Source organism: Juglans microcarpa x Juglans regia, chromosome 3S (genome assembly GCF_004785595.1).
Source record: "Juglans microcarpa x Juglans regia isolate MS1-56 chromosome 3S, Jm3101_v1.0, whole genome shotgun sequence".
Classification (NCBI taxonomy): Eukaryota; Viridiplantae; Streptophyta; class Magnoliopsida; order Fagales; family Juglandaceae; genus Juglans; species Juglans microcarpa x Juglans regia.
The window spans coordinates 11,395,745-11,408,913 of record NC_054599.1 but is presented as its reverse complement, the minus strand read 5'-3'; the positions used below and the strand labels follow the sequence as shown (position 1 = coordinate 11,408,913).

Sequence of the window (13,169 nt, the reverse complement as noted above, 5' to 3'; positions counted from 1 at the left end):
AAAATTATTCATGATGTTGTAAATAAGATTAGAGAAGCAATAAGATTTGTAAGATCCTCATCGGCAAGGCTTGATATGTTTAAAATGTGTACAAATGAGCTGAATATTATGTGTGGAAAAATTGTGTCTAAATGTTCCTACAAGATGGAAGTTAACATACCTAATGCTTAGCACTGCTAAAAAAATACGAAAGAGCTTTTGTACTAATGGGAATGAAGGAGTCACAGCTTTTGGCGCCTCCGTTTGAAGATTGGCAAATGGCTAGTATTTCTATTAAGTTTATAAAAGTTTTTTATGATGCCACTTTGAAAATCTATGGCTCATTGTATGTGACCTCTAATATGTTATTTCAACAAATTTGTACAATTGAGAACACTTTGAACAACATGGGTCAAAGTGAGGATGATATGTTGATAAGAATGGCTTCTACTATGAAACTTAAGTTTGATAAATATTGGGGGAAAACGGATAGGATGAACATGATTGTTTATATAGTTTTGTCCTTGACTCTCGATATAAGATTACAGCCTTGTCATATTGGTTAAAAATGTGCAAAGAGGATGAATGTGGAGATAGAATTGAGGCCAACGTAAGATTGCTCATGAATTGTTTGATTCAGTAATACCACAAGTTTCATGGGCTAGGTAGTGGAAGATCAAATATGGCCCATAGAAGTTCCTCAAGTATTATTAGTGATGACTTGGACTGTGGAGATTTTGATACAGCTCTAGAGCAATATCTTGAGAAACAAAATAGTTCAGTACTTAGCTCGGACATGGATAGGTATTTTTCGGATGTGATTGAACCAAAAGTACCCGAGTCTGATATTTTGGATTGGTGGAAGAAGAACTCATTTAGATATCTCATCCTTGCGGAGATTGCACGTGATGTATTGGGCATCCCTATTTCCACCGTCACATTCGAGTTCGCATTCAGCACCGGTGGATGTGTAATAGACCCATACCGAAGCTCATTAGCACCGAAAACTGTCCAAGCACTAATTTGCACACAAAATTGGTTGACTTGTGAACCACTTAGTTCTTGGGAAGTGGAGGAGCATGTAGAACATGTTGACATCGAAGGTAAACACTTTTATTTGTTAAGTTTGATTTTTTATTATTAATTTGTCCATTTAACTTAACCTCTACATTTTTTTCTACTTAAGGTAACCCTCTTCCTTCAACTTCAACAACTTAAGTAACTTCGACTTCAACTTAACCCTATTCTTAAGGTTCCCTTTATTTTTGTAATAATTCATCGGAATTGATATTGTGCTTAAGAATTTTCACATATATGAAACTGATTTGTGCATTTAATATTTGTAGTATGAGCCAATCATGGAACATGAATTTGAGAGTATACTAGAAGAAAGAGGAGACTTTTTCTTGGTGATATAGACCCAAGAACTAAAGTTGTAAGACATTATTCTTTTGTTTCAAGTTTTATTCTCTTGTTCTTTTTGACTTATTATTTCCAATCATTATAGTTTTTATTTTTCTGTTGTAATTGATGTTGTTGGCAACTTTTGGAGAGACAGTCCAGTAGAAAATTTCCCCCTAATTCCAGATTCAAGATGTGAAGACTAATACATTTTTACGTTTTAGTTTAAATGTGTGACTTGGATTGAGATTAAATCTTCAATTTCCCTATACAATGTTGTGTCAGAAGTTTGGTGACTCGGATTTTCTATTGAGGTAATTCCTTTGTCAAAGGAACTTGATGCCCTAGGTTAAAACTTAAATGTTTGTTTTTTGCCTAGGTCTTGAAATATATCTTTACATGTGCTAGTCATGTTATCATTTCCTTGCATGTATCAGCAGAGTGACAATGTTCTGGGTGACCTTGTCTCAAGTAGCAACTAATTAAATTTGAGAAAACATTCAATTAGGTTCTTCTGCAGGTGCAGAGTGCTTTGAGAAACCTTTTCATTTTTGGTATCCAATTATTCCAAATAGAAACTAGAGTTGAAGTAGGTAAGGAATAAACCCTGCATTTTCACGTTTTATTTGGTATGCTTTTCAATCAGTGGATGAGGGGAATCTATATGTCCTTTTGCCTCTTGTTGTTGGAAAAGACTCTGTTTGACTTTTGTTTTTTTAATTTACATAAAAAAGACTGTTTGACTTGTTGCCACTAGGGGAATAGAAAGAAACCTTCATATTTCAGCAAAATTTTCTATTATCTTTGTTGATTATCTCCTCAAATAACTGTAGAAGAATCAGTCATCTTTTTTGCCTGGTTGCGTTTGTCTGCTGATATAAACCTAAGAACTAAAGTTGTAAGACAGTAATTATTGTAGTGTCTTTGTGAGGTTTTGTTTCAAGTTTTCTTCTCTTGTTCTTTTTGACTTGTTTCTAATCACTATAGTCTTCATTTTTCTGTTGTAATGGATGTTGTTGACAGCTTATGGAGACTCAGTCCAGCATAAAATTTTCCAAAATGGTCATCACCAAATCAAGGTGAAAGAAATCAATTTTTCTCCCCAATTCCAGATTCAAGATGTGAAGACTAATGCATAATCTAGAATTGACCAGAATGGTCCAGAAAATATTGAACAATGTTATTTATTTTGCATTATTATGTATTAGTTTAATTAGTTGTGATGTATTATTATTTATTTTGTTCTTTGAAAATTTATGTTATTTATGTTTTGCATTGTGATGTAACAACAATATTATTTATTTTGTATTTTTATTTATTTTGTTATTTAATTTATTTTCTTTATAAATTAAATTTAGAAAGTGTTTAAATTACTTTTAAAAAAAATATGGACAATCTAAGCATGGTATCAGATTTTTTTTTAAAAACCTACTATAAATTTGTTTTAAAAGTTTGTCTTTAAAAAAAATTAAAAAACCGGATTATATCTAGATTTAATCTGGTTATCCGCCCAGATTAAATCCGTATTAATCCAGACGGATAACTGCCCGGTTTTTAAAATTCAGATCCGGATCCAGTTATGGCCGGATATCCGGATCCGGATCCGAATGCACACTCCTACCATATGCTGCCCACTAGGATTGGGTTGAGCTTGGGATGGAAACTTCTCACGCTCACTTATGGTCAAAGCAGTAGTCAACTTAGGAACATGGTTCCTCATCTCTTTGTTCTCTTCTACCACTTAGGTGATCATTGACTCAAATTTCTAGTTTGTTTTACCTTGAGCCTTAATAAAGGCATATAAGGTGTCCTCTAAAGGGCTCCTAGAAGGTGTGGGCTGATATGGAGGCATAAGGTAAGCTCTAGGTGGCTGTGCAGATTCCTGACTTTCATATTTTCAACTAAAATTGGGGTTATTACGCCACCCTGGATTGTAGGTATTGGAAAAATGTGTAAAAGGCTTCTTGTATATACGTAGGGTATTACATTATTCCTCATACATTTTTCTCATTTAGCAAATGTGGGGCACTCTTGAGCTAGGTGATCTACTCCACCACACACAAAACATGGTCCGAAGGACTCTCCACGAGTAGCCATGTGTGTTGGCTTTAAGTCCTTAGTTTTTAACACCTCTAACTCCCTAGTAAGCATCTCCACTTTAGCTTTTAGGTTATCATCTTTCCTAAGTTGGTAAATTTCGCCACCATTTGGATTTCCAGTAGATCGTGACCTCTGTGTACTCTCAATAGCACTAGGTCTGGTCTAAGTGTGAGGTTTTCAGCAAGCTCATTAATATATTCTATGGCCTCATCTGGATTTTTCTACAAAAACTCACTAGTACACATCATCTCTATGAATTGGTGCTCTCTAGGTGTAAGTCCCTCATAGAAATAACTAACTAAGCACCAGTTCTTATACCCATGATGAGGACATATACTCAAGAACTCCTTATACATCTCCCAAGCTTGATACAAAGTCTCACTATCCTTTTGTGCAAATGTGGATATCTGCCTCTTCAAAGCACTGGTCTTATGTTGGAAAAAATATTTGTTAAAGAAGGCTTGTGTCATCTCATTCCATGATCCTGTTGATCGTGGTCTTAATGAGTACAACCAACTCTTTTGCTTTATCCTTCAAAGAGAAAGGAAAGAACTTAAGTCTCACATCATCATCTATAGCATTATGATTATGGAAAGTCATAACTACTTCCTCAAACTCTCTAATATGCACATAAGAATATTTATTCTCTAAACCATAAAAAGGTGGGAAGTAACCGTATCATCCCTGGTTTAAAATCAAGTTGGCGAGTGTTGGCTAGAAACATGATGCATAATGGTGTGGGTGCATGTGTAGGGTGAAGATAATCTTGAAGAGTTTTTGGTGGGTTGATCTTCATGTTCACTCATTTTTTTGGGACTAGATGGATTGTCAAATAAAAGATTAAAAAAATTGATTCTAACTCTAGCACAGGCCTACGAGCAAACCTACCCATCGCTATATCTGTGCATGCAAGGTAAAAAAACTAAAAAGAAAAAGAAAAATACTACAAAAAGAAAAAGAAAAAGAAAATAATGAAGCAAGCTAAAAGAGGGAACAAAGTTACCGCATTTACAAGTTGCTAAAGTAAATTATGCCTTGTATCGATTCTTGCACCTAACTCCTCTCTGGCAACGACACTAAAATTTGATTACGCCCAAACTACTATGTGGAGTTATATTATAGTTCAAGGTGTCGATCCACAGGGAGTCGAAAGAAACACTACAAGAATGCAAATTTAAAGGAAAAGATCAATGACAAAATGATAGAAATTTGAAAAATATTTTGAAATCTACCTAAACCACATAATTAAAATAAGATTAGGACATAGATAAGAATGCAAGTAAAGTTTTGGGTTTCCATCAACCGGATCCAATACTTTAATTTTCCCAATCCAAATTATAGGCACGATTAGGAATTATAGCAACAAATTCCTAATTGGAAGTTATGACAATATATTCATCTAATTTCTCAAATCTAATTCTAGAATATATTCATCCTTTACAAACCATAATTTTCATGTATAAAAAGGAATACTAGATCTAAAGAAGACACTATGTTAGTGACAAACAATAGTGTATCAAAATATCACATCAATGGCATGAAAAACCTGTTTAAATCACAATCATATATTCATAATCTATAGCTCAACAAAATCAAACCATAGCAATATTTAATATAATTATCTCAAACTTATTGTATCCAAATCAAATAGAGAATCATACTAAAATCTTAAACAATAAAATTTAATTCGTGAATTGAAACATAATCAAAGCATTTTTACCAATTCATTTCTGCCCTAGGCTTTATCGAAGCTTTTGTTTTCAATGAGAGCATAAAAAAATAGTATTCTTTTATTCTTCCCAAATTGTACCGTACTGTTGTCCTCCCACCAACCCCCTCTTAAATATCACTATCTTTGAAAAGTTTTCCACGCGTTGGAAAGTCCTGCTCTTTGAAACAATTGGGAATTATCCCAATTCAAGAATTCCTTTGAATTTTGTAGATTAGTAAAATCCTTTAAGTTTCGCAAATCAACCAAATCCCTTAAATTTCACAGATCAGGCAAATCTCTTAAATTTCCCATATCAACCAAATCTTATCTTCTCTCTGCCGATAACTATCCTCTTCTTGACTGAGCCAAATTAACCAACTGCCAAGTGATTTTTTTCCTTTTAAATTTCAGATGAAGATCAAATATGTTCAGAAAATCTTGGACCCTTACATTTTGGCACCCATTCAAGTCCCTTTTGAATTTGAAACGTGCATCATTTGAGTAGTAGTTTAAGTTCATTCTTCAAATTAATGAAATATGAATCCTAAACCCTTAAGTTGATGGAGGCGTACAGTAGGAGAGAATAAACATAATACATTTGCATCTTTCTTTCAATGGGCTTTAGACTTTTATGGACCCTAAAATTAAACATAATAAAATGTGCTTAGGTATATCTCAAAATAAATAGAACCTAAGCTCAAGAATACAAATTAATTCTTATGATTTATATTCACATTTTAACATTCTAGTCCAATAATAGGGTATGTAAAGTGAACTTTCGTACACTAATCAAGGTTCCACTAGAGACAGAAACTGCGGACGACCTCAATGTTGGCCGTCAATGGCTATCCCAAGCTTTCCTCATGGTTGGCGATATGGATCTCACCAGCTCGTACTTTCCTCGCATGGCGCTTGGCTTGGATGAAGGGCCTCGGTGACCGTCGTTGCTTTGGGGAGGGAAAGGCTCCACTGGAGACAAAAATCGCCAGCGACTCCATTCGATGGCTATCCTGGGCCTCACTTGTGGTTGGTGGGATGGATCCTGCTAGTTCGTGTGTCTCGCATGGCATGGATCAGGCGGGGTGACCCCCGTTGGTCCTGCCTATTTGTCAACCATAGCGGTCCCTAACAGTGGGGCTACTCATGAGGGGCAGCGGTCCCTACCATGCACAGTGTGTGTGCTTCACGTGCACTATGCACTTCAATAATCCTAAGATGTTGTGCCATTCATGCGCAGTGGGTGTATCCCGTCCTTTTTAGATAGCACACTCAAAGTGCACTGAGTATTTGTAGTTCAAGTGGCATTGCCCAAATGAGGAAAGGTCCGCTCGCCATTTTTTGCAAAATGTTCATAAAAATAAAAGTTTGAAGCGTTAAGAATACTTATATGGGAAAATTTTTATCTGCTCCTTCGGTGATCATTTAACGTGTTGGAAAATTGTCATTCTCTCGCTTCCGATGTAAAAAGTAACTCGGGATCTCACAGATGACATGAACTGTTAATGCCTAAAAATAGCACAACAAGCCGAAAGGAGATAAAGATCTATTCTCGGTCTAGTGAGGTCGTTCGGTCCTCTATCGGTATAGTCTAGAGCCCCCGGCGGTAGTCCAGTGTGGTTGTACAACATCAGTGCATATATACATGGTGGTGAATAGTAAATAAATGTAGAGAATATAAAGAGATAATGACACATAAATTTACGTAGTTTGGCTTAAGGTCTACGTCTATGGAGGTTTTGGGGAAGGGATATTTTACTATAATATGCTTGTTTACATTCTCTCATGGTCTCTTTTCTTTTCTGTCCAGTGGAGATCTCCTTGCAAGTCCCCTTACCGAGAGGTTGAAGGAGCTAAAGCCCTTGAAGTCGAAGTCCGCCCCCTAGAAGTGGTCTGGTCCCTTTGCTTTATTCTTTGTCCCTTGTCTACTTTACATCTCATCTTCTCTCATTTATGTCTCATCTCTATTTTTCTTCCTAACACTCTTTCCTTCCTCAGTCTTTGTCCCCTCCCTCTTTGTTTTTCTTTTCTCCTCTATTTGTCTTCTAGTGGAGGTCCTTTGATGGGCCAAAATTGGTTATTTAGGTCTGAGAAATTTTATCTCCTCCAGAAGAGTTAATAGAACTTTTGCTATCAAAGCATATGATGATGCAGTGAAGGATTTGGTTGCAAAAATTAACATGGAGATTGACAAGGATAAGGTAAAAGATCGACCGAAGACAATTAAAAAAAAAAAAAAGGAGAGAAAATTGGTGAATCCTGTGACACATTCAAGGAGGGATAGTGGGTTTGGTTAGAAAGATTTTTTAAGCATGTAGCAAGCCGAAGCTGAAGCTTGGGAGACACATATAGCAGTAAATTTAAATAGAGAAAGTCTACTAGGCCGCCCCAAACATACTGCTCGATTTGACCGCTCAGTGATTTTTTTTTACCGAATGATGAAGAAAATGATTTAAAATATATTAATGTATTTTTTTTACTTTTTAAAAATATTTAAATACATTAAAAAAATGTGAATAAAAAAATAAAAATAAAATTATTTTTGCAACTAGTGATAACACCGTGCAGTGCTATTCAGGCGGCAAACTTGTACTAGTCTAAACTTGTAGCTAAGAAATGGATGACAACACCTATTCATAACTACCAGAAAATGGTACAACCATGGGGCAAGGGTGTAGAAGAGTTGATAAGACTGAGGCCTGGTTTGTTTTTACAGATGAGATGAAATGAGTTGAGTTGAGATTAAAATTAAAAAATTGAATAAAGTATTGTTAGAATATATTTTTTAATATTAATTTTTTTTTTAGATTCAAAAAAATTGAATTGTTTATTTTATTTTATATTAAAAATTAAAAAATTTATAATAATAAGATGAGATAAGATGATATGTTTTAAACAAACGAATCCTGAGACTGCAAAGGAGAAATGTGCAAGGTATGCTGCTACAAATACAATTTATGACATTGATAATGCCACATTTTGAAGGACATTTTCGTCTGTCTACGTGCCAAGAAATTGTCTACTCCCTCTTTATCAATACGGAGCAGAGATTTTATAAACAGTTTTTATTCGGAGTTTTCCCTCCATGACAAATTCAGCTATTTCCACATTTCCCTCCCAAAACTTTTTGATATAGGGAACATCGCCATGAGTACTCCATGGGCGTGCATATATTTCGCTTTGTTTTTCCCAATTTGGTGAAAGGTTCAAATCAGAATCGGGAAAAAAACAAAGGAAATAATGGCTTCGGGTTCGTCCAGAACCCTAATGGATTTCTTCAAACCAGCAGCAGCTGCTAAGCGCATCAAACTTTCATCCTCATCACCTGATTCAGCAGTCTATAAATCAGTCACTGCGCATTGCCATTCCGAGTCCGAGTCTCGCCTCCACCACAGCTCCGAAGATGATACCACCCTAATCAATGCCCACCAAAATGCCCGCATGGAATTCAACAGACTGCTAGCCAAAGCGAAGTTCAATCTCAAAATCTGTTCCCAGAAAGTCTACAAGGCCAAAGGTACACGCTACTTCTCCTCCTCCTTCGTCTTCTTCTTCTTCCCCTTTACTACAAACCGAAAAGAAAAAAATGAGATGGGGTTAATGTGGATTTGCAGCAGGTGAAGGTGACGGTGATGGGGATTATGTGAAATTGGCGGAACTGTTGGTGGAGGAGACGTGGTTGGAAGCTCTTCGGGGGGAACTTCAGAAGCCCTATTTCCTGAACCTCTGCAGGTTTCTGGAAACCGATATGTGCTCTGGCATCCGTGTGCCCATATACCCGCCTCGCCATTTGATCTTTAATGCTCTCAACTCTACCCCTTTCGATACTGTAAAGGCTGTTGTTCTTGGACAGGATCCTTATCATGGACCCGGTCAAGCCATGGGCCTTTCCTTCTCTGTCCCCGAAGGGACGAAGCTTCCTTCCAGCTTACTCAATATTTTTAAGGAACTGCAGCAGGACCTCGGCTGTTCGGTCCCGTCGCATGGGAATCTACAGAAATGGGCTGTGCAGGTATTGACTGCAATCTTCTTAACAGCAGAGAGCTTGGATTTTGGGTTTCATTGAAACAAAGCAGCCTAATTCTCATAAAATTAAATTGTTTTCTATGGGAAGGGAGCAGAGGAATTTGTTTGCTCAGCGCATTCGGCATCTTCTTAAAATGCAAGACGTTTATGCAGTTTCTTTCGGCTTTCCTCCCATTCATTATGAGGAACAGCATACTATTTCTGTGCAAAAACATTTCGCAATTTTGGAATTACATGCATGATTTTAGGATATAGTAGTATCTTTTCAAAAAATTCATTAACTGATATATATTTTAATTGTGTTCTAGGGTGTTCTATTGCTCAATGCCGTTCTCACGGGTAAGGTTTCACATTTTATCAGAACCTCTAACGAGCTTTATTGACATCTAATTGTTAGATCTGCTAGGTTTCGTACTTATCAAAAGAAAAAAAGATCTGCTAGTTTTCCCCGCCAACATGGTTGTGATGTTAAATTGTATGACAGTCTGGGAGCACAATTGAGGCAATGATTCCTATCTTTCTGTTGCCTTTTCTGTCTAGAGCTTATGACAAGTGTATATTCAGAAAAGCAGTTATCATAAAAAAATTCAATTCGAGTCATTTTACCTTGTATATTGACCTATTTAAGCAAAGGTGAAGCCAGGAATTTTCATTTAGGGGCTGGGATAGATCAGTTGAGTATCATGCTCTGAACCTTGACGGTTTTGATGATATTAAAGATAATTCAGGTTTACCCTTCCATTGTTGTTGGCAACTTAAAATTTTCATGTAAACTCTAATCGTTACAAAATTTCATATATAATAAGTATATCTCACAATTCAACTATGTCATAATCCACATGAAGTGGACGTGTAATAGCTAAACTTAACAGTCTTCTTGGTAACAATAGCTAACTCGAACTGGCTTAAAAGAATATGAAATGGAGCTTCCACTTGAACAGGGTTACCCTGAAGCCATAGGTAGAAAGCACCTGGTAGGGAGACCCAATCTCCAATGACATATATACTGCTGCCTGATTTTTTGTTTTTATTTATTTCTTATTTTTGACTTTGATTTTTGTATTCAGTTAGGAAACACCAGGCTAATTCTCATGCAAAGAAAGGATGGGAGCAATTTACTGATGCCGTTATTACTACAATTTCACAAAAGAAGAAAGGAGTCATTTTTCTCCTTTGGGGGAACTCTGCTCAAGAGAAATCCAGGTACTACAATTTGGGGGAACTTAGTGTTGTGTAGAATATAATTTTCTGAGAAAGGCATACAAAAACAAAACTGCTGTTCTCTCTATTGTTACTCACACTTCACACATACACAAGCTCCCTGCCCTGGGCTTGCATACAAAAGTGAATGCTCAGTAAATTATTCATTTGGCTCTTCCCTTCAATTATTTTGCCTAAAACGTACATCGGCAGAGAAATCTTGACACCCGTTGCAACCCTTGGCTTGTGTAATCTACTGGTCTATGTGCACAAGCCAATTCTTGTTATTAATCCTTCGGATGGAGACCAAAATGAGGAGTAGTAGGATTTGGTTTTGAGCCTTGTTGAGGCATTCAATTCCATGCTTTAGTGCTACTCAACCCAACTGCTTGGCGTTATCTGCAACTTGTGTGAGCTCACTCTGCTGGAATAATATAGTATTTTCAAACTAAAAAGGTGAATTATTTCTTTATTATTAAATCACCCAAGAGAAACTTTGATTTCATTCTCTTGATAAATGAGGTCAGAAGAACTTGCTGTTCTGTCTTTTTAGGCTTCAATTTCCTTGCACATAACAAATTGGGAATTGCAGGGGCTGCCCCGGGAGGTGGCGGGCGGGGGGTGTTTGATTTTGTTTGCTGTGCATCTAATTAAAAGATGTTGCCTAGGTTGATTGATGAGACTAAGCATCACATTCTCAAAGCAGCACACCCTTCTGGTTTGTCAGCAAACAGAGGCTTTTTTGGATGCAGGTAAGTTTAATTTAATGCTATACGAGAATGTTATTGGTTGTAGCTATTACTACTTGTTACCTTCACTCAAAGTATCAATGAGTTGTGGTGCATCCTACAGACTATACCAGTTAGTTTCTGTTTCCTCTACATTCCAATATGATAAGAACTCTGTGCTGGCATAATTCTTGGAGAAAGTACACTTTGCACCCTAAAACTATAAGGAATTTTGCACTCTGCACTCCAAACTATTAAATCTGATACATCGCACCCTCAAACTATCAGAATTTACACTTTGTATCCTAATTCAATTATGACTATTTAAAGGAATGAAAAAAATTGACATTGCACGATCTTGACAATCAGATCTTAATGGAAAGTGAATAGTGTCAGGTTTTGGTAGTTGGAGGTTACAATGTGTAATTTTTTTGTAGTTTTGGGTCCAAAATGTAAAACTCGTGATAGTTTAAGATGCAAAGTGTATTGATCCCGTATTAGTTAATCTTTTGGTATGTTCTTTTCCTTTCCGTATTTTTTTGTATGGTTAATCTTTATTCAAGTTGAATAATATGAAAGTTCAGACTTTTGGTGAGCATGACTCCGTAATAGCCACACCAAGCGTATTTTTTGTATTTGTTTTTCTACAATACGTTTTATGCAAGTTTTAAGATAGAATTTCACATTTTGGTGAGCATGATACTCTATGAGCCACACCAAGCTTACTTTTTGGTATTCGTTTCCTATAATTACATTTTATGCAAGTTTAAAGATACAAAATTTCATATTAGTGACGACTTGGACTTTGAATTTAGGTACATCAAGCTTACTTTTAAACAGGATAATATGTCTTGTGATACAGTTTTCTAATTATCTGGAGGGTATAAATCAGTTGCATGTGCCAGAAACTTACATATCATATAGTAAGTTAATTTCTCATGATGTGGACAGGCATTTTTCTCGCACAAACAAGCTTTTGGAGCAAATGGGTGTTACCTCTATAGATTGGCAACTTTGACTTGGATGGGCAGCTTATATCGGAAAGTCTTTTGTGTGTTCACTGAAATCCCTTTTGAGATGCACTAGTAAGACAATTGTGGTTCTTCTGTCATGTAAATCCATTTTCCTCAAGACCAGGGCCCTTCCAGTAGCTCCACTGAAAACAGCACATACATGACCACAAGTCCTTGCCTGTTTCTAGATTGTATTTACTCTTCAATGCTGATGTACAAGCCCGCTGATTCACTTATAATGAAACGAAGTTTTCCTTCATTTTCCTTTCAGATTTTGAGCACAAGTCTAGGCTTTTTAAGCTTGTAATTTAACAACAAATACTGGTATATTTCGTTTTGATATAAAGCGTAATTGTTAAGTAGTGCACTAGCCATTGTTATTTATATTATTATTATTTTGATTAAACAGGTTTTATTGATACAAATAGTCGTAGTCCAAGTACACATGACATATACAAAATTCATGCATATTCATGATTGTCTAGAGATGAACAAAGAAGTCATGAATGTTCAGATTATTGAAATATTTCAACCGATTAATGGAATAAGATGTTAAAAAAGGAAGTTATAAGCTTTTCTATTGACCCCTCAACTCAAAATTTTCGAAGTTTCTTAGATTCCTCCCACCAAAGACACTACTGTAGACAAGTGGGGATCATCTTTCATGTTGCTGAAATTTGCAAGCTACCGTATCCTCTCCAACTTGCTAGAACTAAACTATCCTTTTCAGCATCACACAACCTAGACCTGTTCTAGCAAATAAATCATATCATAGGGTTGCAGCAACCCACAAAAAAGTAAATGATCCATGGTCTCCCTATTTTTATTGTGCATGCAACACCAATCCCTTGTGATTTTATGGAGTTTCTTTAGGGTTATCTATGATGAGGATCTTTCTTAAGTAAACTATCCATACAAACAAAGTTGCTTTTAGGGGTGTCTTACTCCAAATACTCATAGGAATGAGTTTGTATTGTGCATAGTGAGGCTTCGTTTGGTAACTAAGTTCTTCTC

General features: G+C 36.1%; 1 protein-coding gene and 1 non-coding gene across 5 annotated transcripts; both read left to right on the top strand.

Moving 5' to 3' along the window:
* Positions 1-3,795: 3,795 nt before the first annotated feature.
* Positions 3,796-3,903, top strand: LOC121258924. Its single transcript, XR_005939475.1, has one exon. It is a non-coding gene; the product is annotated as a small nucleolar RNA R71 (small nucleolar RNA).
* A 4,397-nt stretch (positions 3,904-8,300) lies between these two features.
* Positions 8,301-12,514, top strand: LOC121258085 (uracil-DNA glycosylase, mitochondrial). Of its 4 annotated transcripts, none has more exons than XM_041159438.1 (6): positions 8,305-8,705; positions 8,803-9,200; positions 9,523-9,553; positions 10,282-10,417; positions 11,083-11,166; positions 12,094-12,514. In XM_041159438.1, the coding sequence occupies exons 1-6, from the start codon at positions 8,429-8,431 to the stop codon at positions 12,158-12,160; spliced, it is 993 nt and encodes a 330-aa protein (XP_041015372.1). In that variant the 5' UTR covers positions 8,305-8,428; the 3' UTR covers positions 12,161-12,514. The 4 variants fall into 4 exon arrangements, with proteins under 4 accessions (XP_041015375.1, XP_041015374.1, XP_041015372.1 ...); XM_041159439.1 differs by having other exon boundaries at positions 8,306-8,705; positions 8,806-9,200; XM_041159441.1 differs by lacking the exons at positions 11,083-11,166; positions 12,094-12,514 and adding an exon at positions 10,628-10,834 and having other exon boundaries at positions 8,301-8,705.
* Positions 12,515-13,169: the final 655 nt, after the last annotated feature.